The 24,932-nt window shown below is 45.8% G+C and overlaps 2 protein-coding genes across 7 annotated transcripts in view; both read right to left on the bottom strand.

The window, feature by feature from the left end:
- Window positions 1–1,004: 1,004 nt before the first annotated feature.
- On the bottom strand, window positions 1,005–8,451 carry PRDM14 (PR/SET domain 14). Its single transcript, XM_051611903.1, is given in 8 exon segments — window positions 1,005–1,232; window positions 3,388–3,489; window positions 5,173–5,375; window positions 6,884–7,154; window positions 7,334–7,549; window positions 7,551–7,735; window positions 7,905–8,074; window positions 8,153–8,451. Coding segments are annotated over 8 exon segments (1,674 nt in total).
- Window positions 8,452–16,143: 7,692 nt separating this feature from the next.
- Window positions 16,144–24,932, bottom strand: part of NCOA2 (nuclear receptor coactivator 2) — a 190,143-nt gene continuing 181,354 nt past the window's right edge. For all 6 annotated transcript variants that reach the window (XR_007888563.1, XM_051610141.1, XM_051610142.1 and 3 more), the window contains 2 exons: window positions 21,954–22,043; window positions 16,144–19,920 (listed from right to left, as the gene is read on the bottom strand). Coding sequence is in view for 5 of the 6 variants with exons in the window: in XM_051610141.1 (XP_051466101.1) it covers window positions 19,909–19,920; window positions 21,954–22,043 (102 nt within the window). In the remaining variant the exon portion in view is untranslated. The remainder of the gene's footprint in view (window positions 19,921–21,953; window positions 22,044–24,932) is intronic.

The following is a 24,932-nucleotide window of genomic DNA, read 5'->3' on the forward strand; positions in this document are numbered from 1 at the left end:
ACATAGAGCCAAGAGGAGGAAGCAAAGGAGTCCACCCTTCGTGCCAGGAATTAAAGGCTCACCTGGCCAGGAGAGCCAAGTTATGGGGAAATTCAGATAGAAGAGCCTAGTGGTGGACTCACACCTGCCTCTGCCTGTGCTGAGCTCACAGTGCAATACATCTACAAAGCAGCTTGACTGCTCATGACCCACCTGAGAGCTACCTGGTGCTTGGGAATATCTTCATATTTGGTTCTAATAAACTGATAAGGCAAAGCTAACCTCTGCTAGCTTTCATGACAGGCGTGCAGCTACCTTGTCTTACACCCTGCCCCTCGGCTAACTGGGGTCCAGGTCCTCTGGAAGATTTGGTGGTCTCAGTGCTCTGGGGCTCCCTGTGTTCAAGCAGCCAAGTGAAGGAATTTAATGCCCATATGCTGGACCAGCTGCCAGTATCTCTGAGGCAGTTCACATTTCAACAGAACGCCATTAAAAGGCTTGCACATTAAGGGGATGTAAACCCCTTACCTGGTCATGCACCCAAACAAAACCAATAGTTTGAATGAGCTTTGGGAAACACACTTGATAAAAATGTCCATCACACAAGCTTTGATATGGACTATACCAGGCAGTCCATAGATGTGGTGCATTAGAGGAACGGTAACAGTCCTCACAGTGATATTCATGCACAAAAGGTCCATGGGAGGTGAAATTCCCTCCTGCCTGTATTTCCATTTTGTGGGAATGAGGGTATAGGATAAGAGGAAGGAAAGGGTGAGGTAGAGCATGTTGGACTTGACCCCAATGTAGCATGAAGATACCTACCGTGGCAAGACACACTGTCCCCTGCAATCAAAAAACATGCCCATTGTCTGGAGACTGGGCATACCTACAGAGGTGCTTGGGACCTGTTCTGTGAGGATCATAGTCACCTCCTGCCGTGTGCACACAAGCATGCACAGACACATGCACATAGACTGATACACACACAAAGCTGGTCCAGGACTCATCCACAGGGCTTTTAACTAATGAGCAGAGTGAGTCTTCATGTGGAAGTGGTAATCCTCCTGCTCTGGGAAGTGCTGGCCGCACACCGAGCACGTGCAGCCCTTCTCCTTGCTGTGCGTGCGGCGCACGTGGCTGTCGTGGGCTGCGTGGGAGGCGAAGGCTTTGCCGCAGTGTTTGCACTTGAAGGGCTTCTCCCCTGAGTGCTGGCGGATGTGAGTGCGCAGGATGCTGGATGCTGTGAATGCCTGACAGGGCAGGGATGGGAAAGAGGGGAGAAGGAGTTGAAAGTCATCTAGTTTCACATACCTAATCCCCAGGTTGAGCTAACCCAGACCCCATTGGAAGCAATGTACCCTGATAGTAAGTCCTTAAAGATCCCACACCCTCAGATAATTAAGAGAAAAAAAACAAAACATCCCGGCAATGAGAAGCCAAAGTCAACAGCTACCACATTCAGCTCTGCAGCTACGGCTTAGTCTGTGGAGTGAAATGAAGCTCAGAGAAAGATTCCTGACCAGAGACACCAGTAAATATTCTCTACATGTCAAAGGATAACAAGTCAATATTCTGTTAATTAGCTTTGCCGTTCCTTTGTGTTTGGGAGACTTAATGCAGGTTAATTTTCAGTTAAGCCCATTCATGTTCACATGCACTGGCTTGTGATTCAGCTGACAGAATTCATCTGTGTGGTCAGTCCAGCATCCATCTTCTCAAGTTTCATTTTCCCACTCCATCATACTCTGCTCTTCTTGGAGTTAGACATTCCAGCCTGTTTGCTTTCTCCCCTCATGGGTGTACAACCACACTTTGTCCCCCTCATAAAAACTCTTCCTGCATTTGGGGAGAAAACCCTCTCGCCAAGAGCAGGAATGTTGCAAAGTTGCCCATGTTTTCCTCATTTATTCTTTTATCAAGAGAGACAATTTCAGGCTGTCCACTATTTGCAGACCATACACAAAAGTATCAGCTTAAACACAGTTATGTTGTTAACCATCACAACTAAGTTTTCACAGCAAAGAGCAATAATCTCAGACAGCTTTTCACTAAGAACCTTAGAGCACAAACAGATCTGAGATCCCTACAGACAAGTCCCTGGAGATGTCTATCAACAGGAACAAAGTGTCCTTGAGGGCCAGGAATGGTGATCTTGGCCCAAGACTTTTCCTTTAATCTCACAATATCACTGAGATAGTGAGCAAAGGGGCAGGGAAAGCAAAGCTGCCCAGAAGCAGTCACTGTTTGAGGTAGAAAAGGCAAAGAAGAATTGTAACTGTGTAGGAGCTGGTGTCAGGATGCTTTAAAATAGCTCCTGGTTTCCCACATGCAGAAATAGTGGCTATGTCCCAGGACAGCTGCAGCCTAAGGACTAATGGGTGTGTCTGATCTGATCTGCAACAGTCCTAGCAGAACCGTCAGTGGCTGGTCAAGAGTCTTGCACGTTGTAGATCTGTTCACAGAGCAACCTACAAAGCCCTGCTTTCTCTTGCTGTGATTGAAAGATTAAAAGGATGACATTTAATTGGAAACTGCCTACATGTGCTCAGGATGTCTGGGAGAGAAAAAACATAATAAATGAAAGGAGCTTCTTCTAAGGTTCTCTACTACAGAGCACCTCAACTTTGTGTTAGTCCAGCCAGTCATAAACAAAATAACTCTCTCCAGTATCAGGAGCATCTCACTGTATGCTGACCATGCTTTCTGCATCGCATGGACACACCACAGCACCTGGAGCCCTACCAATACTCATCCAGCAGCAGCCTCTACATCCACTCCCCATCTGCTGAGAGCTGTCACTGCTCCCACAGGCAGAGCTCACCTGAACCCTCCTTGCTGCGAAGGGTATCAACAGCTGAGCATTTCTGATCAGTGCTATGTGGCTCTATTCTTGTTTTTCAAAGGAAATCTCCATGTCCAGTTGCACATCAATTGCCTTGTTGCTACTCCAAGGTAGTATCATGCAAGCTTCAGCTTGTGGGCTCAATCTGTTTGTTGCACTCCAGAAGCAGTGTCACTAATATAAAAAAACTACCTATCTGATGAAAAAGTGGAATATTTTACTAGCTGCCTGCCTTGGATGGTATTTGAAATGTTCTCAAGCTTTTCTAGACGGTATCCCCACAGCAGCTCTTTGAGATGGGACAAAACAAATTCCACATCAGATGGAGACCAGACCCTGTTTCTTTAGTCTCAGTCAGCCCTATCACTTCAACTCACAAGTGTGCCCAGAATATTTACTCATTTATCTAGTTATCAATGCAAATAGAAGGCATTTTCTTGAAAGAAAACAGAACAAAAACTGAAAAAAGACAATGGAGCATGGAAAGTCAGCCCCTCCAGGTGTGGTGTGATGCTGAGTGCAGCAGGGGACACATGGAAGGACAGGAGAGGGCTTTGCCTTACCTTGTTGCAGTAGACACATTTGTAGGGGCGCTCCCCAGAGTGAACCCTCATGTGTTTGTTCAGGCTGGAAGACTGGGAAAAGCTCTTCCCACACACAGAGCACTAGGGAAAAAAAACAACAACAACAACAACAACAAAGGGAAGGTGGGGGGGAAGTTTAAAGGAAGTTCACAACAGCATAGCTGAAAAGAAAAATTAGGTATGTGGGTTGATGTGTGTATGGATTTTCCTACATAAAATTCTGGATATATATATCTATATGTATACATTTATGGTACGTCCATACGAACTTGAATTTAAGCACCAACAATCTGAAATAGAATTTTGATCTGGTTTTAAGAACAGATTGTTTTTTAAAGAGACATTTTAAAATGTAAAATGTCAAAACTATTTTTGCATGTGGTTAAAATTGTTCTGTTAAAATTAATTCTTTTTCAGAGCATCAACAGAAAATATTCACTGTCAGCAATAAAAAGATTAAATATTCTGTAAAAAATTTATTTTCTTCAAAATGTATATCAAGCTCCAATTGCTATTTTTAATTTATACTAAAAAGATAAATCTTCCTTAAAAAATCCAAAATACTTTAAGAGGACCTCTTGAAATAATAACAATGTTGTCAGTCGCATCACTCAGCCCTCAGCTTGGTCTGTCAGAAGTGCCTCTCCTTAGGAGTGAAACAAGCAGCACTTGATCCTCCAGCCCTTGGAGTTGCTGCCTTTACCATCGGTGTGGTGTGTGCTCTGGGGCTGGCAGCAGTGACAGGACAAAGCCCAGTTCAGAGAGAAGGGACTGAAGTAATTGGAGAGACTTGCATAGATTCCGTGGAATTTTGTACGAGCCTCAAAATCATTTTCCCCCTACAATAATTTGAAATAAATAATCTACCATAAGCTTAAACTAAACTAAGCAAAGACTAAACTTGAAAGAACGTTATTATTTCTTACACATCTTACATCTTTTAATTTTGCATATTTTTAAAATTTATTTTACATCTTTACTATTTGAGTAGATCTTTTCTGCTACAAAGGCAGTTTCTCTTCCTGCTGTTTTAAAGTATGTCTTTTGCATGCATTCAAAAATAAATGCTCTACAAAAATATGTGGGAAAGAACTACATTACATTTAATGCCTTGTATTTAATAGAATTATCTGTGTTACTAAATCAATGCAATATTCTGAGATTGTAACATTGCCGATTGCAGGACTACGTATAAAAATAGGTATTTGGAGGATTTTCTGGACTGATTTAACTGTCACTTCAAGCACTGGAACTTGCCCTTCCCCAGCCTTTAGGATAAGTCCGATTTTTGTTTATTAGAGATGAGGCAAGTGTCTCAGCAAGGATTTCCTTCCAGCAATTGAAAATCTGCTCCATTTTGAACTTAAAACATTTTTAACTCCTGCGGATGTCTGTCAGTTTTAAGACTGAAAGGGGACAGCAAAGGACATGGGACATCATCTCTCCTGATGACCACCTTCAAACACAATTTAGCCCCACACTTTAAGAAAAAGTAACAAACCCCCACATGTAAATATTTAAAAAAAAACCCGGAGAAATACTGGTATTATTTGAAGTCTCATTGAGATTGCGGGGTTTATTTTGCCAATATAAATTCATTAAATTTTTCACTAAACTCTGCCTGCACAAGACAAGCTCTTCCTGTACAGGCAGAGCATTCCTTTCAGGGAACTGTCAGGGATCTGGAGGAGTGGGAACAACATCAGCATCTTACCTCATCTCAAAAAGACTCCTTAAGAGAGACCCAGGAGCAGGCTCACCTACCTTGTGAGGTCTGTGCTTTTCGTGAACGTGGAGAATGTGGATCCTCAGCCTGTCTCTTTTTTCAAAGGATCGGTTACAAAGGTGACAAGGAAATTTGCGATCGCCCTGGTCCACGCAGCGAGTGTACTTGAGGTGCTTGTCCCGGTAGTACTTGTAGGCAAAAACCTTGCCGCAGCGCTCGCATTTAAAACTCTCCCCGGCTTCTGTACGGCAGAAGGGAAAGTGCCACCACCCCGTTACACCACAGCAAAAGGGGGCAATTTCTAATCTCCTTCCTTGTAGGAGCTGTTACCCAATTGGGAATTTTAAGTCTCGGGAAGGGTTATAATAGTAAATGGATTCTGACAGTATCATTAACAAAACACACGTCGGATCTCTTAAGTACCCGCACGGCTGCGCTTGCCTTTCTAACGGAGGGGAACAACCTAGAGGGCACAGCTTGATAAAATCACTGGTTTTAGCTACTGACTTCAGCAAAGACAAGATTTCATCCCTTTATCCTCATAGACGGCCATCAAATGTGTGAAAAACCGACGCCCAGTGCCACAGAGAAGCGTCTCCCCACACGGAAACATTGCCACGTATTTCTTATCAATATTGTCCGTAAATTTGACCTCCCATCCCCGAAAGAAACAAAATAAGCTGCACATCTTTTATATCGTTTTTAAAATACTATCGAAGAAAAACACGTTTATTTTGTTTTCTTTTGTATTTCAAACTGTTCTTAACCGCCGAATTTAGCAACAACACGGGAAATTTTTCAAACGTTTACACATCCTCTTCTACATTTAATAAAAGGAACTTTTCCATAAGCCTTAAAACGAAACGAACAGTTTACCAGCTGTCTGAACCAGGCAGCTTTCCGACAACAGCTACAAAAAAAATTCCATGCCAAATTTCCATGCCAATTTGGTCCTCTCGCTTACTGCTCCACCCAGCAGACTCATCCCTTACCCACTCCAGCTTTTCCTGCATTGGCACAAATCTGTTCTCTCCGTACATTAGGTATCGCTTACAAGAACGTCACACCTTCTGCACATTATAAGCAGAACTACTCCTGGAGGAAGTGTATTTGACGTTTCTTCTGCAAGCAGTATCAGCATTATGGGATTGGAACGACTTCTGTCGGCTCCCTTTATGGAGTGTTAATTTCACGAAAGGTAACATGAAGTTTAGAATAAGACCCGACCAAATCAGGAATGACCCCAAAAGCCCGTCTCTTTCCACAACAGGACTCCCCCTGAAAGACCGTCGCTGAGGAGCAGAGACAAGACCAGCCCAGCCCCACCAGATGTTTTACAATCGCCAGATGAACATTTCGAACTCCCCGGGGAAACACGAGCGAGGAGCAAGCTGCGGGGCAGAAATCGGGGCCTCTTGCTCCCAGCCATCAGCAGCCCTTGGGGCAATCCCCCGGCTACCCGATGCCGAAGGGAAGCTGCTCTTGGGGATGGCTGGAGGCTGTAAGGAAAAGGAGGGGACGACGGCCGGGTCCCCGGGAAGGCGGACAGACCCCCAGGGTTGGGGCAGCAAAGCCACCCACCCCGCCACCGGCTCACCGAGGGACTGGGATGCGTTCAAAGTAAAACACGACCAGAAAATGCTGATGCCAGAGTCCTTTCACCTCCCTTAACGAGAATCTAATCACAGCCAGACACCGGTCCATGGGAATAAGGGGCAGCGCCCCTCGAGGGACTGCTGGCTTGCTCACCTTCGGGGTTCTGCGGGGGTCTCTTCCCCTCCGGCATGCCCTTCAGGCTGATGGGGATGCCCAGGAATTGCACGTAGCAGTCGCCGTACCACACCAGCAACTCCTGCTTCGGCAAGATTTCCTTGCAGCTCTCGTAGAATATTTGCCCCTGGCACTGGATAGCAGTCAAATTCTGCTCCTCGGGGAACCTGGCGCAGTTCACCAGCGACATCCAGTTGCCAGAGGCGCCTTTCCCGTCTATGAAGTGGCTCAGGCGACCGTATTCAAAGATCTGGAGAGAAGCGACAACCTTATCAGGTTTGACTTAACTCTTCCAGCCGACGACCTGCTCACACCAATCCCACCACCCACTCCGGGCCGTGCATCCCCTTGCAGGCTACGGGCGACCAAAAGCGTCTCTCAGGCCCCGTTTTAAGGGGTACAGGGGGAGCCCCGCGGTGCCTCCACTACCTCCCACATCAGCGAGTTGTCGTCGTAAGTCTTGATCTCGCTGGTGTTGACCACTTTGCCTTGGAAAGGGCCGAAGCGGACTCCTTTGGGGATGGGGTCCGTGCAGAACACTCCGAGCTGAGACACGTCCCCGTACGCCACCCGCAGCACCGACAGCCCTGCAGGGACAGGGCGGGCTGAGCGCGGCTGGGCCGCGGCCGGGAGCGGTGGGTGCCCAGACAGCTTAGGGCCCTTACCTTCGGGTAGCTGCAGTGAGTCCTTGTCGAGCAGCGGGGCGGAGGAGGAGTCCGCAGCACCTGCAGAAGAGGAACTCTTCTACAACCCGGCCACGGCCGTGCAGGTGCAGAGCCGCGGGAGGGTCTTGCCTTCCCCGACACCCGCCGCAACCCAAATCATCCCCTCCTTCTTCCCCGGTGTGGGCTCGTAAAGCAAGCAAACCGCGAAGAAGTGAAGCCCGACGTGCCCTACACCCCTCTAGGGACTGTTCAAAACCCCACCACACACCCGGCCCGAAGGATCAACCTTGCGCCCGGTGTCCCTCCCGCAGCCCCTTGCACACAAGCCGCAGAGCCCTTACCCGGGCTGGTGGGGGGCACCCGGAGCCCCGAGATGGCGTGCAGGCTCCCGGCTGGCTGGCTGCTCCGGAGCGCCCCGTACAGCACCGCGTTCAGCTCCTCCTCGGTGAAGTTGTACCTGTAGCTCTGCCCCGTCGCCCCGCCAACCCCGGGGCTGCCGGCGGCCCTGTGCGGGTGGCTGGGGTAGGGCAGCGGGGTCGAGCTCGGGATCCCCGCCCCGCTGGGCGAGCTCTCCCTGGGGGACAAGGGGTCCAGCGGCTTCGCGTAGAGGGGCAAGGGGAAGCCGGGGAAGGGCTCGGCGGGCAGGGGGGGCGGCTGGCTCAGGAAAGCGGGGACTCTGCTGAAGCTAAAGGGGGGCAGAGGTGGGGAGGCGGGGAGCAGCCCGCCCAGGGATTTCAAGGGCTGAAAGAAGTCGGGGGCCGCCTCGAAGTACTGGGCAGCCGGGAGGAAAGAAGGGTAGTAGGCAGCCAGGCTGGCGGGGCTCCTCCCGAGCGTGTCTCCTCCGTCTCCGGGGACAGACTCCCCGGCCAGGGATAGCGCCATGCCAGGCCCGGGGCTGAGGGGAGCTGCCGGGATGCGGAGGGGCAGACACAGGGGTGCTGCCGCAGCGGGGTCCCGTTGCGGGGGCTGGGGGGGAGAGGGAGGTAAATGGAGGTGCAGGAACAGCCGCTCCCCAGCCTCCACCGCCCGGCGCCGTCGGGGCTAGCGGGCCGGCCGCCGGCGGCCCCCCACGGCTATATGGGCCCGGGGAGGGGAGGGAGGGCGGGAGCAGCCCGCCCCGAGGGTCGCGCAGCCCCGGGGGTGGGCGGGGATGGCTGTCCCGACCGGCGCCTCTACCCTGGGGCGGAGCCGCGGCTAATCCCTGCGGAGCTGAGCCACCCCCCTCCACGTCGAGGCCGGTGGTGTCGGACCCGCAGCCTCCCGGACTCACCTCACCTGCAGCCCGCTGTGCCCTGCGCCTCTCCGAGCCCCTACCGACGGGCTCCGCCGCAGCCCGGGCGGGTTCTGTGTCTTTCCCGTGCACGACCCCGGGATGCGGGAGCGATGTTCCCCGGGGATGAGCTGCTACCGCAGTAGGTGAGCATCCTGTCTGAGGGCCTCCCTGCTCCCCAGCAGGACCCGCAGCCCCCACGGAATGGTTCAGGGGTTGCAGCTGTGTGTTTTGGTTATGGAAAGTCAAAATGCACGACATTCCGATGACCTGAGCATACAGCAGCATGCTCTCAAGAACTGTAGGTCTCATGGGCATTGCTGAGGTGATTTTGCTTTAGCTTGGCGTTGCCTGTTGGGTAATGGCAGGACACTGGGCTCCTGCTGGGATTTCCCAAGCGCCATGACCAGGCCTATATGGGGATCTGCCCAGAACGGGACCAGAAGACACCTGACCTTTGCCGCTGTGGTGACCAACCCTCTCCCTCCCTCTCCTGGCAGCTGCAGGCTGGATGGTGTGCACCGGCCTGCAGGATGCACACTGGCCTGCAGACCATAAAAGCATTAAAGCATCACTCAGAAAAACTGCAGGCCACAGAAAGCGCTTATCTCCAAAAAGAGGAAATCTAGTGTTCTCTCTGAAAAAGCAGTCAGCCTGTGGTTTGTGGTTTGATTTCAGATCACAGCTGCAAGTAGCTGCTCATAGGTAAAGCAACCTTTCTCTATAAAAGCTGATTTTAGGGCAGAGCTAGTTGAGGATCTCATTGGCACACTGACAGCCTCCTGGCCAGGGACGTTTGACTACATGACATTGCCCCAGTTGCCTTAATTGCCATAGTGAGCATTACCTGTATTGGTATCGTTCTACTGGAGCACCTTTGCTACAAAGAAGGGCTGAGAGACTTGGGGCTGTTCAGCCTGGAGAAGAAGAGGCTCTGGGGAAATTTTATAGCAGCCTTCCAGCACTTAAAGTCGCCTACAGGAAAGCTGGGGAGGGGCTTTTAATCAGAGAAGATAGTGACAGGGCAAGGGGTAATGGTCTTAAACTGAAAGAGGAGAGATTTAGGTTAGATATCAGGAATAAATTCTTCACTATAAGGGTGATGAGGTGCTGGAATAGGTTGCTCAGAGAGGTTGTTGATGCCCCATCCCTAGAGGTTTTTAAGGCCAGGTTGGACAAGGTTTTGTGCAACCTGATCTAGTGGTAGGGTTCCCTGCTCATGGCAGGGGGGTTGGAACTAAATGAGCTTTAAGATCCCTTCCAATCTTAACAGTTCTATGATTCTATCAAGTTTTTACATACTCTTACCCAGAAATATCTGAATAAAGTTACATCAAATGTAGCAACTGTTAGTTACTATCTAGATGCTTAATAAACATCCATATATTGGTAATCCTGATGTTTGATGGTTTTAATCTTCTTCCCACTGGCACCCAGTGGGTACTTTTCTTTGATCTCCTGCTTTCAAACATTGTTCTGTTGACACTGGTTTGGCATTGTATGTATACCCAGTTTAAATACCCAGTTTTGGACAGAAGAAGAGCAGCTGAATCTTGGTATTGCACTGAGGTTATAGCCATTTGTTCAGAAGATAACCCAGCCTCAGCAGCCTGAACCTTTACCACAGCATAACCCCTCAGGGCACTCAGGCTATGAGAGCCCTTTGCAAAGGTGCTGGGTGAACACCTTCTGCAGAGTCTCATCCTGTTTTTTGTGGGGTTTGTCTTTCTAGTGTCCCCTTCCTCCTATGTGGCTTTGTGCTGCAATTGCTGTCAAAAAGGGAGCTGGGAAGGACCCAGGGGCCCAGGTGCGCATCTTGCCATTGCAAGATGTCACACCTCCTGTTGCAGGGAGATATAGAAACCTTTTGTCTAGGTCAACATCCCATGGCAGGCAGGGCACCAGCAGGATGGGTTACTGCAGAGCTCCTCTTTGGATAGCTCATTCTCTGCCAGTGTCCAGCCTGGGTGACGTTGCACATGCAGGCATGGAGGGAAGGGACAGGGTGGGCTGTGCTGCACTGCAGAGACCTTGGGAACTTGCACCCATGGCTCCCCCTCAGCATGACAGCACAGGGCTTTGTGGGTTGCAGCATAGCACAAGCTAAACTGCACACAGACACAGCTGGAGTAGGGAACAAACACGGCCAGGTCTGACTCCTGGAGGTTTACATGCCTTTTCAGTGGTTATGGCATGCTATAAAAATTAATTACCATAGCTCCATGCAATCCTCTTCTGTAAAACATTGTCTCTGTCCCAAAGAAGGGATGTATCGGGAATTACTATGATCAGCCTCAGACAGAGAGATCATGGTTGAAGACACAGCTGCTGATTGCACTTGGCCAGAGGTGAAGAGCAGTCCTTCCAGTCCTTATTTCTTATCTGGCCTCAGTGAAGTGCTCCAAACTACAGAGTGTGAAAAGGAATCACCAGCTGCCTGGGGATTTTTTTTTTTTTTTTTTCTCTCAGGACATACACAAGAAGACTGTAAACACAACAATACTGACCCAGAACTGATCCAGGCTCCCCCAGCTCTCAAGACCCCTTCCACAGTCAGCATAGTGCAGCTTTGTCCCCAGACTTGCATTTGAACATTTATGTACTTTGCATTAAATTTATTGGGCTAATTCTCCTGCCTACAGCCTCATTCTCCATCCTAACCTCTGTTTGCAATACAAAAGTACTGAATACACCAGGGGACAGCCAATATGCACAGGAAGCTTAGGGAGAAGATAGGAATGCAGCCTTCTGAAACTGGTTTCAGATAGTCCCTTAGCTTAAATAGCCTGACTTTTTTTTGTCACCCACATTGTTTTTACTTTCTCTGTGTTCCAAACCTCTGTTATTTGTAAGACAAAATTGATGCCGTATTGCTTTAGGAAAGTTTCAGGCAGATAGTTTACAGGGTTTTATTGATGCAGCATTGACAGCATAAAAGTTACACCAGAATTAATTAGATTTACAAGACTAAGCCTTTGAGCTCCGATTGCACAGAAAAGTTTGAGTTACCTTTAGAAAGTAAGTTTTGCCAGACAATCTGGAATCTTGTGTCTACCCTGTGTCCAGCTGTCACAGCACAGGAAACCTCAATCGCAGCCCAGAGAGCCAACTGCATCCTGGGTTGCATCAAAAGAAGAGTGGCCAGCAGGGCCAGGGAGGTGATTCTGCCCCTTTGCTCTGGTCAGACCCCACCTGGAATACTGTGTACAGCTCTGGTGCCCTCAGCACAAGAAAGATATAGGCCTGTTGGAGAGGGTCCAGAGAAGGGCCACCAAGATGATCAAAGGCCTGGAGCACCTCTGCTATGAAGACAGGCTGAGAGAGCTGGGGCTGTTTAGCCTGGAGAAGAAAAGGCTCTGGGGAGACCTTATAGCAGCCTTCCAGTACTTGAAGGGGCTACAGGAAAGCTGGGGAGGGGCTTTTCATCAGAGAAGATAGTGATAGGACAAGGGGTAATGGTTTTGAACTGAGAGAGGGGAGATATAGGTTAGATATTAGGAAGAAATTCTTCACTATAAGGGTGGTGAAGAACTGGAATGGGTTGCCCCTGGAGGGTTTTTATGGCCCGGTTGGACAAGGTTTTGTGCAACCTGGTCTGGTGGTAGGGGTCCTTCCTCATGGCAAGGGGGTTGGAACTTGATGATCTTTAAGGCCTTTTCCAACCTTAATGATTCTATGATTTTATGAAGAGGGGAAGGGGCTTGTGAGGGAGACATGGCTACACTGGAGATTTTGGAGAAATGGAGGCAAAAAAACAAAATGTGAGATTCTTAAATTCTCATAATTAGTCAAATTGTAGACATGTCCAGAGATAAAAATATTCCTTCTTTTCTAGAAGCCTAATGGCACAGAGCCCAGGAGAAGAAAAGGGTTTGAGGCACCGTTGCCACTATATTGCAGATATTTTTCAGAGGCTTTCATTTCCATAGAGGTTAAAGGCATTTATTGCACTAAAAGAGTCCCAACCTTGCACAGACAACGAGGGGAGAGCAGAAGTGCAGCCGTGCAGAGCCAGGTCTGAGCCAGCCTGTCCCTGTGGGCGCCCAGCTCTCCAGGGCTGCTCCTGCAGCTGCCCCCATGGGCTGCCAGACAGCAGGTGGCCAGTGCCCCATGGCAATGGGATGCTCCAGCTCTTTCTTTGAAACTACTGGGAATTCGGTCTCTAAGAGAAGCTGGGGGTTGGTTTTGCTTTCCATGGCAGGGGAGCAGCTCTGTAAAAATAAAGCCAGTTTCGAGGTGCTAGTCTGGTGTTTTCAGCCAGGCCAGGGAAATAGATCTCCTCCTGTCTGTGAAAAAGAGGGATAAACAGAAACACCAATTCACTTTTGAGGGGAAATCTCCAGCTCACACACACTTGGGTCAGTCAGATGCCCTTTAGTGCTGAGCATCCCTGCTGCCAGCAGTGAGGAGGGAATAATGTGAAGGAAAAACTCACTCTGAAATTATGGCTACAAAAATAAAAGCTTTCAAATCAGCCCTGGGTTCTTCTTCACTGTCCAGCAGTCCCCAGTTGCTTCACCAGCAGCTGCTGCCATGGCTGCTGGTATTTAGCACCTTACTCAGTGGCACTTTACATGTGTCCCCCAAAGCCAGAGCCACCCACCCAGAGCACAGGGCTCTTGGCCACCTCCCACCTTTGCTCCCCCATCAGAGCAGAGAGCTGTGACCAGCAAGGTGTATGTATCACAGCAGTCTGTCAGCCTCCCTTCCCCCTCCTTCCTCTTCCTCAAAGGATTTTGGAGGCTATTCCTTCTCCACAGCGGTGTGGGGATGCATACTAAAGACAAGCAGAGGGACATCCCTGCAGGCTGCTTGCATAGCATTCAGTCGCCTAAATGGCCTAACACAGGTGTCATCTTCTTGGATTGATTCAGAATCTTGATCCAAAAACTTGCATCCCAAGCCCTCCTGTCCTCTCAGCATGAACACAAACCCTTCAGCATCACTCTTACTCTCACTCTACATCTTTCTTACCCCAGACCTAAAGCACTGCACCTCCTACACATTCCCAAAGGCACGGGTTACACCTACGAGCAGCCTCCTGATCCTCTGAAGACCACAGTGCCACAACAGACCCTGATGCCCAGCTTCCCACCTGGGAGCCCAGCACTTACACCAACATTGTGTTACAGCATCAGTGTAAGACTCCTAGTCATGGCACCAGATGCTGCCACGCAAATAATCCGAATTACTGTTTAGATCAGGTCAGAAATAAGATACAGCTATAGGAGATGAGAGGGAGCAGCAGAGTGACAGCCTCTGCTGATATGGACTATTAAAAAAAAGGGAAATAACATATTAAAGTGCTTTAACTTTCCTTTTGAGTATTAGCTGTACCCTTAAGATTTCAATGACTTCACTAAAACAATCCACTGCTCTCCTCCCATTCCAAACACACGGAAGATAGACAATTAACTGAAAAACAAGTGCGCAAGAAAAAGCTGGAGCAAGCCGATCTGAAATTTGGAGCAAACCAATCTTGCCGTATGGATGCAATGCTCCCCCTTCACTGGAGTGGGTCACTGAGTGGGCACAGGAGTAAGGGCAGGGATATATTGTCTCTCAAAGCCCCTTGCCTGCAGTTTGCAGGGAGCCAAGTAAATTACTCCCACAGGTTCACCATGAGTCCTCCCAGCCTTCTGAGCGATTGCGTGAAGTCATGAAGTGAATGGTAGCCTGAAACTGGGCTGGGAGTAACATTTTTGGGCAATGGGTGAGTCTCCCCACCTCTCCACTATCTTCCCAAAAACATCTCCTAAGGAGAAATCCCTGGGCACATTCAAGTAGAGCAACGCCACCTCCCCAGCAGCTGTACGAGGATGGGGGATGTCTGTTTCCCCAGCCTTCTCTTCCTTCTTCATCCATCTCAGTGAGTGGTGGTTGAGTGGTTAATTTTGAGCATACTCAGTGTGAACTGAAGCATTTAAGGTTCTTGCTGCCCCCGTGACTGAACCTGACCTCTGGCTCTCCAGTGGAAGGAGAGTCTGAAGCTTATCTTAGCCCCTTCCCATGTGCAGAGCCCCCTACACCACTGCGTGCTGCTGCCTTTAGTGCCAAAATTCAGGGCAGTGGCCATGCTGGATGACATTTAAATTGTCATCTGGCCTGTCCCTTGTGCCTAAACCATTGCTGCTCTTAAAGCCAGAATCTTCTTATGATTCTCAGAAGGGTTCCAGCTGCTCAGGTGAGGAGGAGGTAGAAAAACATACATCCCACTGAAGCAGGACACCTGGGCACCCTTGGACACATGGACTTCTCGTGCCACTGACAATCATACTGGCTGACCTTGAGTAGTCCTGCCTAGGCACCTCTTCTCTCCTGCTTTACAGCCAATGCTGTTTATCCATTTGATAGTTGGGAGTGATCTGTTACTTGTAAGAGGAGGCCTTGTACATACTCTGGTAAACCTTTCATCCCCCAAACTACAAATTTTGATCACTAGGCCTCCAGCTTCAGCCATTTATACCTTCTAAAGTTCTGTAAATAACTTTTAAAAAAAATTTTAATCCAGTTGCTCCAATTAACCCAAGGTTTTACTAACATGGGTTGTGTTTGATTGCCCCCACAATGCTCTACAAGTCTGGTTACGAATTTAGCACTGTAGGCACATTAGCAAAGGATTGGTCCCCCATCACATAAGGATTATAATAAATGTGTAATCTCTGGAATACTCATGACTCAACCAAATCCTGCTGGCTACAAAGCTATTAAGGGGTGTTTGAAGCAGCTGTCTCCTTCAGCAGCCCTAGCCCAGGACTCTGTTGCCTGACTGCCAGAGCCCTGCCCAGTGCCCAGGAACTTGTGGTCCCTGCTCAGCCTGGGGAAAGTGGCTGCTGCTTTCCCATGTGCAGGTTTGCTCAGTAGGAAAGCTGAACACAAAACCCAGACACAGGGATATACCCAGAAGACACTGACACAGGTGGGGTTTTGGAGAGGAGTGTGCTAACAATGACCTGGAGCTGCTTTGGGGGCAGTGGAGCTTCCTCTGATAAATATATTTGGGTCCTGTTTTCATTCCTTCAGAGGAAACAAAGTCAAGAGAGAGGGAGTCAGTGTCATCTGGGTCCTCAGCCAGGAAATACAAAGCTGAGACCTATCCATGGCTAACGGGACAGGAGAAGAGGTTTGGGCATCCCTGAGACTTAATCCCCTCAAAACAATCAACTGCATGTTTCTCATCCCCAAGGCAACTATGAAGAACCAGTGACTGAAAGGAACTAATTAAGAGTCTTCATCCACCATGCAGTGCTTTAGTACTACATCTCATACCCTTCTACAAATAAATGAGACACAACAGAAATACATTGAAATCTCTAAAGCCATGTAAAACCCGAAGGCATTAAAATTTATTAAATGATGCAATAACAACAGAATTCTTTATTTACAATAGCATTATTTAACATCAAATAAGCAAATAGCATCAGCAAAGCAATATTAACTTGCATAAATGTATTTAAAATTTCTCTGAATATATCTACCTTTGCATAAACTGCTCACACTAGAAATACAAACATCAATGCAGGTGAACAAAGTGATGTTCAGAGTCAACTCCGTTTTGAAAATAAATCACAACCTGAAACACTGTAAGCTTTCTCCTGAAGAACCATAGTTTATATATTGCTTAATTTTACCCTTGTATAATCTTTTCATATACACACATCTCAGATGCAACTTCATGATGAACTGTACAAATAAAACCCACAATTGACATAAAGGAAAAAAAATTAAATGACAGTAAATGTTTGAAGAAATGTGTCCATCATCTCTATTGAACAACATAAAGATTAAGTGATGATGCACGTATTCCAAAATTGTACACAATTCACTATACAAATATAATACATCAGACAGCTATGTAGGAATATACAAGACTTAAAAACAGATCTAAGGCATTATGCTAGATTTTAGCATTTTGAGGTTCTTGCACATAGCTTTTACCTGTAGTAAGAAACTTAAAAGATTTTGTTTTAGTCTACAAAGAAACACCAGGGAGGAAATTCTAATTAAAATCAAAGCCACTACAGTAAATTTTCTTTTGTGCAGAGAATGCTTTTGCTCTTAGGCAGCATACTACCATACAAATACTAGAAAACTTTTAAATTCACACCAACAATTAATGGCTTAAGTTGCATTTCAAAACTGATTGTGTATCTTTGGGTTCTGCAAGTGGAGCTGTGCCACCCATTTCATCTGTTAAGCCCATATGAATTCCGCTTTTAAACAAAGATTAAAAAATGTATTGTATAAACTGCAAAAACATTGCTTTTAATTAATACAGGTCCAAAGGGATACTGGTGCGGGACAATATTTTAAAGATTGAGTACAAATTAATTCATTGTAGCAAAACAGCTCACTTCACTTTTTAAACTTACCACATTACATGGACACTTAAACAGGTCATATGACCATGTATATATGCTTATTTTTCACATTATGCACCTTTCACATTTAGTAATGTAAGTAGAACACTGATTGTTATGTTAAACAAAACCCAAGTACTGTCGCTGACAAATTTACTGTATAGAGGATGAAAAATACTGATAATGAAGGGAATTGATTTGGCTTTTTTGTTTCTATAGTGATCAATATGATCAGAAGATTCCTTCACTCACTTTTTTCTTTCATTAGTTAGAAGACGACTAAAGTCACAATGAACCCAAACTGAGCCAAAGTGATAGGTACAATCTCCTTCCTTTCAAAATGGCAATGGATCATGAAGCATCAGAATTACTACAGATGACAAGGGTTTGCACATTTGTCATGAAATGGGACAAATTTGAACTACTTTGTCCACTGTGAAAAAGAATAATCTATTTGCAGAGGTTATGGTTAAGAACTGGAAAATAACGGAATAGAAGTAAAATGATTTTAAAACTCATTTACACTTCATGGTGCATGAAGTTAATTTCTTAAAATTTATACATTTCTTATATAAGGTTCTGTTTTGTTTTGTTTTGTCAGATATATGATGCAAGTTTAACAGAACTGTCATTGTAGTAATGAGGCTGTGGAGCACTCAGAGCTGACAGTTATTTTGGTCTCCTATCAGATGGTAAGGTGATGGCTCAGCTGACTAAATATTCTGTTTGAGTTTGGTAACAGAACAGTGACAGCTGAAAAACGTTTCTTCAGAATGGTGGTACTGCCCTCCTTAAGGGCAAACACAACTGAACATTTCCTGGGCTTTCACCAAAAGCCTTCTACAGGAACAGTCTATTTCAAACCACCTTTATTACATTTTCTTCAGCCTTAGTATTAAATAGCTGCTATTTAATTGAAACTCCTACCTGAAAACCAAATCAAATTAAATGGCAACAGAATAAACCTTTTACTCCCAACAGGCATGGCTGAGGAAATATCATAAAATGCGCTGCATTTTACAGGACATAAAAAAAATTGCATTCAGGTAAGAAAGTCTGTAGATTGGGGGTCAGCGGAAGGAAAACAGGTGAAACTCATCAATTTCTTAATATTTCAAGTCATCAGAAACTGATGTCAGTTTAGTAAAAGATTATTCCAACCACAGTGGGCAAGGAAAACCCCCCACCCCCTAACAGTGGCCTGCTTAGTAACAGTTTTGTTACGAAAGGATATAAACATACAAAAATCAAGAACTGGTTCCTACAGTGGCTGCATATAATAGAGGTTAATTACATGATATTATGAGCAGAATCACAAGGTTTAGAAAATGAGAAGTCTCAAGCCTACAAATTAGGTCTAATCAAGGCATTGTGATCCTTTACAAAACACTTTTCCAGGAGACACACACGGCTAAGAAGATATCTAATTTAATACTGAAGTACCTCATTTGTAATCAACTTCACAACATGTATATCTCACAAAAATTATACAAGTAAAACACTTAGGTTTTCAACTTAAATTATTGCTTGTTTACATATAAACTGGATTTTATGTACCTTACAAAACGTCCTCGTAGTCCACACTGCTTTAAAATAATGAGAAACACACGATAGCGGTGAAGTCTGTAGTGATATCTGCTATAGGTATTACAGGAATTGTTATTTTCCCAGATAAGGGGATGGGAACCAGAAATTATCATGCTTTCAAGCAGGTATGTTGAGCTCTTTGATATTATGCACCAATTCTGCCACTACCATAATCAGTACATGCATTACCATCGAACTTTGCTGTTCAGCATCCAGTAACTGGCCATCTAGATTGCCAGAAACACATTTAGGGAAATAAAGGAGTAACCTGTTTTTTTACTCTATTAGAAAGAAGAAGATGACAGCGGTCAGGAGAGCCAGGTAAAAAAATAATAAATCAGGATTTGCTGATTGTTAGGCATTTAATTAAGTAACAATGTAACCAACTTGTATTTTTGGATTCATGACTTGCATTATAAACATAACCACAAAGCCCAACCAAAACGCCCCTTATAAACAGCCCTCTCACAGGGTAGTTTTAATCTGTTTTACAACTTAAACCCCATTCAAAATTGGTCTGTATAGTTTTCTACATCGGTTCATCTTCTCTCACTCGTTGTCAGTGGAACATGCCCGTTGGAGGTCTCTAAATGTACCAGACGTTGCTTCTACACCCTCCTCCACGCCTTCTCTCCGCCCCAAAATGCAGGCCTTAGTCTAAAACACCAGTTTTCAGACGGAACTGAATCCTTTGCACCAGGGAAAACAAAAGCAAAAAAAAACAAACCCCAAGGTCTAGAACTAAACAGAAACAGAACAAGAGCATGGTTGTTTTTCCTTAAATACATACATTTAAATACATTCAATCTGACATGGTTTATGAAGGTTGCCTGTCAACATTTACTTTGCAGGAGAGATCTAAGTTGCACTAAGGTGAATGCAGTGAACAGACTGAGCAACTGTCTGTACGCTAGCTTCAGACTGTCAAAGAAGAGCCTGCTCCTTGGCCCCGACCACCCGGCTCCCCTCGGGAGGCAGGGCTGAGGCTTGTCGGCAGCGGGCAGCCGGTGCCGGCCGCTCAACTGGGTCACGATGAAACAGACGCAGCTCTTCGAACCAGGAAGGATTTGGGGCCGTAAGCCCAGTCAGCTGAAGAAAGAAGAAACCGAACCACCCTCAGGGTCAGCAGTATTTCTGCAGAAAAAAAGAAAAAAAGAGAAATTGGAGAGAGACAACTGAATTCCTCCTCCTGCGAGAGTGCAGATGGATAGGTGAGTGGGAGCTGGACTGTGGCATCCACCGTCGATCACACATTTGGGTACTATTTTAAACCTGGGACATTAACTTGAATTCATAAAGCTAGACTTTTGTGTTCACTGATACACTTGACCTGTGATTTAATTCCAGTGATATCAGCAGGGGGTTAATTTCACTGCATTCTTAGGTCCTTAATTCATTCCAATTATTATGGACATTATAACAATTCGGGATCATCTGCCTCTTGTAGACTCTGGCTAAAGGCACAGCAGTATGTTTTAACAGACGTCTCATACTTGGAGTAAGTGCAAAATCTCCCTGTGTTACTGCTCTATTACACTCAAGAATCAGGAGAAAAAAGGTCTAAAAAAGTGAAAAAAGCTTCAGCTCACAATCCCTAGAGATGGTCTTTACTTCATACTTAATACTCTCGAAGTATCTTTAGGCAGAGTACAAGCTGTTTTCAGCCGAGTTGATTGTCTTATACTTTCTAATTTAAAAAAACCTCAGGATGTGGTTTCCACAGTTGTATTAAGGCCATCCCTTCCAGTGGCTCAATCTGTGCCTCTCCCTTCGTCCCCTTGCAAACTGCTGCACCCACAGGGTGCTGTGGTCAGTCAGGTCAGAGAGCCAATCCAGCCAAACCCATTTTTTTCCTCCCCTGGGGCTGCTTTTCACTTGTACCCCGTGGCTGCAGCGGAGGAGCCGCCCTTTGCTCACAGCCTCCGGGGGTGCACAGGGAAGGCGCAGTTTGCCCAGGGGCAGCGCTGGCACTAGGCAGCTTTCTTGCCGGTCCATGGGAATGCTGCTAGGCTGCCTTCTGGAAGCTGTCTACACCACGGTTTGGACTTCACCACAATTTCCTCTGCAATCACAGAAGGCCTTGAAAAGTATCGTTGAAATGTATTGTTTATTTAGTTCAATCTTTCCGATTTCAACACCACTGACAAGGAGATGACAGGAAACGAGGGTGCGGGGGGGGCTGGACCTCAAGCAGGTTATGAAGTGACTCCCATCGGAGTAACAGCTCCGCGCTGCCCGTTCGGATCACCCGAGGGAGCCCGGGACAGGGGCAGTCCCGAGCCGTGCCCTCCGGCCCCGAGGAGCGGGCAGCGGGGGCAGGAGCAGGGATCGGCGCGGGGGGCGGGCACTGGCGGGCGGCAGCCGCGAGATGGCGCGTCCCGCCGCAGCGCCGGGCAGCCCCGCGTCCCCGGGGGGCGGGACACGGGAGGCACGGGCCTGGGCGAGGGGCCGGTCTGGAAATCCTGGGCTTGCTGTAGAAAACTTACTTAAAATTAAGAGTTATTTCCATAAAAAAAAAAACAACCCTTCCACTGCGGATTTTGAGGGGGGGGGGGCGTAAAAACCACCTCATGTACCTGGGCACACGCCAAGAACTCCACAATGTCTTTCCTCTAGTACTGCTGCTGCCTGGAATACAAATGGTTTTGGGCCTAAGCAAACGCTAATTAGCCTGTCAGTTGGAAATGTGTGTGAAAATTGGTTCAGTTCTACCGCCCTTCTCTGAAGAAGAAGCCCTGTACAGACAGTAATAAATCATTATTGAGATCTTTTTTGCCCAAAGCGTAACGCAAGCGGAAAAAACACTTCAGCAGGATGAAACATGAAATGCGTTAAGAACGCAGCAGTGCCCATCATCAGCAAATAGTCACGTCATTGGTCTCTAAAAATCAAACACAACTATATGTAACTGCTGAATGTGATGTTTGTTAATTTAATGATGTACTCTGTTAATGTAAATGTACTCTGCATTATTCACTTTGATAATGCCAGTGGGATCTAAAGAAGGAACTTGCTACATATGTCACTGAAAGTGGAATTAAAAAATTGCAAAAAACTTAATTGCTGTATTACCCCAGCTGCTTTTAACTTTTTAAGTAAAAAGATACTGTACAACAGTATATTCATAGTTCTGTTGCCCATGTATGCCTATGTATGTAATTTCTCACCCGTGTTGCATCTCCGTCCTGCTTTATCATATCCATTCCAGGCAGCTGGTTTGGAAAGAGATTGCCTCCCCTCATAGCAGGATCATTAACCTATTTGTAACAAGATATTAAGGAGAATGAATTAAAAATACATTGGGAAAAAGGGCTGGGAATTAAAAAGAAGCATTGTAAGCCACTATGCTACTTGCATATACCAACATCCACTTCAGAGATGACATCGCAATCAGGGAAGTGACTGCATAGCTGAGCACCCTTCTCGTGCAGCATGTGTTTGACTCGTATTATTCTGCTTCACGGTCAACAACAAAGATTTCATTCCTGATACTATGACCCTTGCACATATTTTACAAAGCAGGCTAAATAAATTAGGTCAGTATTATTTGAAGAGGACATGCCTGCTATGAAAGTCCGGAAAGAAGAAATCCGTAACTGCTTTCCTCACCTCAACAACACACAGCTTTTCTGCTTGCAAGCCACCACGCTGTTTTTAAAGAGCCTGACAAGGTAACATGCAGGTTGAATTACATGGACTATTGACTTAGTTTTAATGACACTTATTTCTCTGCTCATAAGCAATGGGAGAAATATAGCAATACATGGGAAAACCTGAAGCTGCATGCTTTCCTGAAGGGATCATCTCCACCATTTTCTGAACACAGCCACAGGGAAGTACTGAAGCTCTGTACTTCTGCACAACCAAAGGGCCTGTCATGCTTAGTTATGTGGAAAGAGTGGCTTGCCAAATTTACAGCATTGCTGTCTTAATCAAAGGATTAATCTCACTGTGTAGGAACTGGTATAAAATACAAAATGCAGCCCTTCAGCATGGTTCTGAAATGTTAGAATACCCAGCTTCCTAAATTTTACAGGGAAAGAAATCACTTCCTTAGAGAGTCTCTGATGACTTCCTTCTCTCTGTTACTGCCCTCAGACTAGATGTATGTGATGCCCCTCCAGATTCTGCAGGAATGAAAAAGATTTTTTCTGTGTCACCTGCTCTTTAGGAGACTGTGTTGCCAAGGAGAGAAGATTCTGCCACTGCACTACCTCACTTCAGCTACAGCAACCTGCTGTGGCAACAGTTTTCTTGTTTCAAGTCCTTCTGACTGCTGCTTCTGTTGCTATTCAGCAATTTTGCAACATGTCACAAAGCCACATGCAATTACACACAACTACCTACAGAGGTGATTTAAAATGCTGCCAGAGACCAGATTGCAGTTCAACAGGAAAGGTAAAAAATTTAAAATATTTTTGCCATAGGAATTTTAACTTTGAAGAAATTGACTGTTTACTGCTGCTAACATCTAATGGTGCTTTCTGCTTCTTAATACAAATAGGCAGTTTTTTAAATCCTGAATTTAAATCAAAAGGGAAGAGAACCATACTATTTTGTTAGGAAAGAGACAGCTTCACAACTTCATCTACATGCATTTGACTAAGCATCAGAACCCATGTTTTAGAAGTTTTCTACTATTGGTCAACATTCATTAGAATGCATGGACAGAAATGCCTTTTCTGTCTGTTCAGTAGACAAAGGAAGGAAAAAATAAAAAGCAGAAATAAAAAAAATGTTTACTAAATCAGCAGCAGTACTGGAACAAAACAATGAGTGCACAATTTGCATCATGGCAGAGTTAGAGCCAGTATGGAAAAGGAAGATGTTTCCAGGCTGCACACCACAAAAGCAGCAAAGGCACCTATCACAGAATCTCCTTGCCAGTGATAATGCAAAAACCCTGATTGGCACGATAGCAGATACAAAAATAAACAACAAAACCCCCAATTTTATTCTATGAGTACATTTCCTTCAGAATAAAATACCCCACTGTCAGACATTAACTCTTCTGACTGCAATAACAATTCAATCAGAAAAATATGAGAAGGAAATGGAAGAGTTTTTATAGTTTTCTGAAGACAGGTCAAGTGGTGCTTTCAGATATGAAATCTGACTAAAACAAGACAGATGTTTTAAAACTCCTTTATAATTAAGCATATGAATACAGCCTCCTGCTAATGAAGCAGAGTTATATACAAGGTGTCTCGTAAGAAAAGTTTCCTACCAGTCCAGAGCTCCTTTCATCCAGTATGCTGTGCAAAATCAAAATACTATTTCTAGATAATTCTTTGCAGATGCCATGATAGTTTTGGCCTGGGAAGTACTGTACCTGTGCAGATTAATAAACATCTGCTCTGAGTGGACATCTAGATAGTGGTTTATTTCATACACTGAAATACATCTTCTGTTGCATAGGTTTCAATTCACTTCTCTTGACAACTCAGTAAATAACATGGATCTGTGATGCAAAATAAGTAACAGGCAAAACCCCAGCAACAGTCCATTGTGCAAACAAGAAGACGGTGATGACAAGGAGACAGCAAGTTGTGTGAATGGTGAAACACTGGGAAAGTTTAGACTTTCTTGATGCCTGGGGAAGCTGTTTTGGAGAAAAAGGAACCTGCAGACCTGGCAGCATTTCTAGGATCAGCCTCCTAGAAGACACACAGATAAAAGAGTAGCCTAGAAAGCTTTAATAAAATTAGAAGGGAGAGGATGATAGTGAGACAAATTCTGATGCCTCAAGTACGAAAGAAAGTCTCTAAGCATCATAAATAGCAAGGCCAGGAAAACGACAACATTTTTGGGGCAAAATCTTCATTTTTCACTTGGTGATGCTGAGAGCCTAGGTATCAAGTAAGAGCAGCTGGAGATACACTACTGTGAACAGATAAACACCAAACTTAGTATTTTTAAGCTCTGGATATGTCTGTATGATACAGTATAGTGCCACAAAGAGAGGTAGGAGACAGAGCCAAACAAACCTGTTTAGTACCAAAAGTAATATGCTTCTCATCCAGGCAGGTATGTCCAGGCACAGCTTTTTCCTAACAAGTAACACATATTACTTCCAAAACCATCCAATAACATATGACGTGTTTTCTTTTTTCAAGAGCTGGAACACATTCATAGCTTAACCACTG

The sequence above is a fragment of the Apus apus genome, chromosome 2 (genome assembly GCF_020740795.1).
Source record: "Apus apus isolate bApuApu2 chromosome 2, bApuApu2.pri.cur, whole genome shotgun sequence".
Lineage (NCBI taxonomy): Eukaryota > Metazoa > Chordata > Aves > Apodiformes > Apodidae > Apus > Apus apus.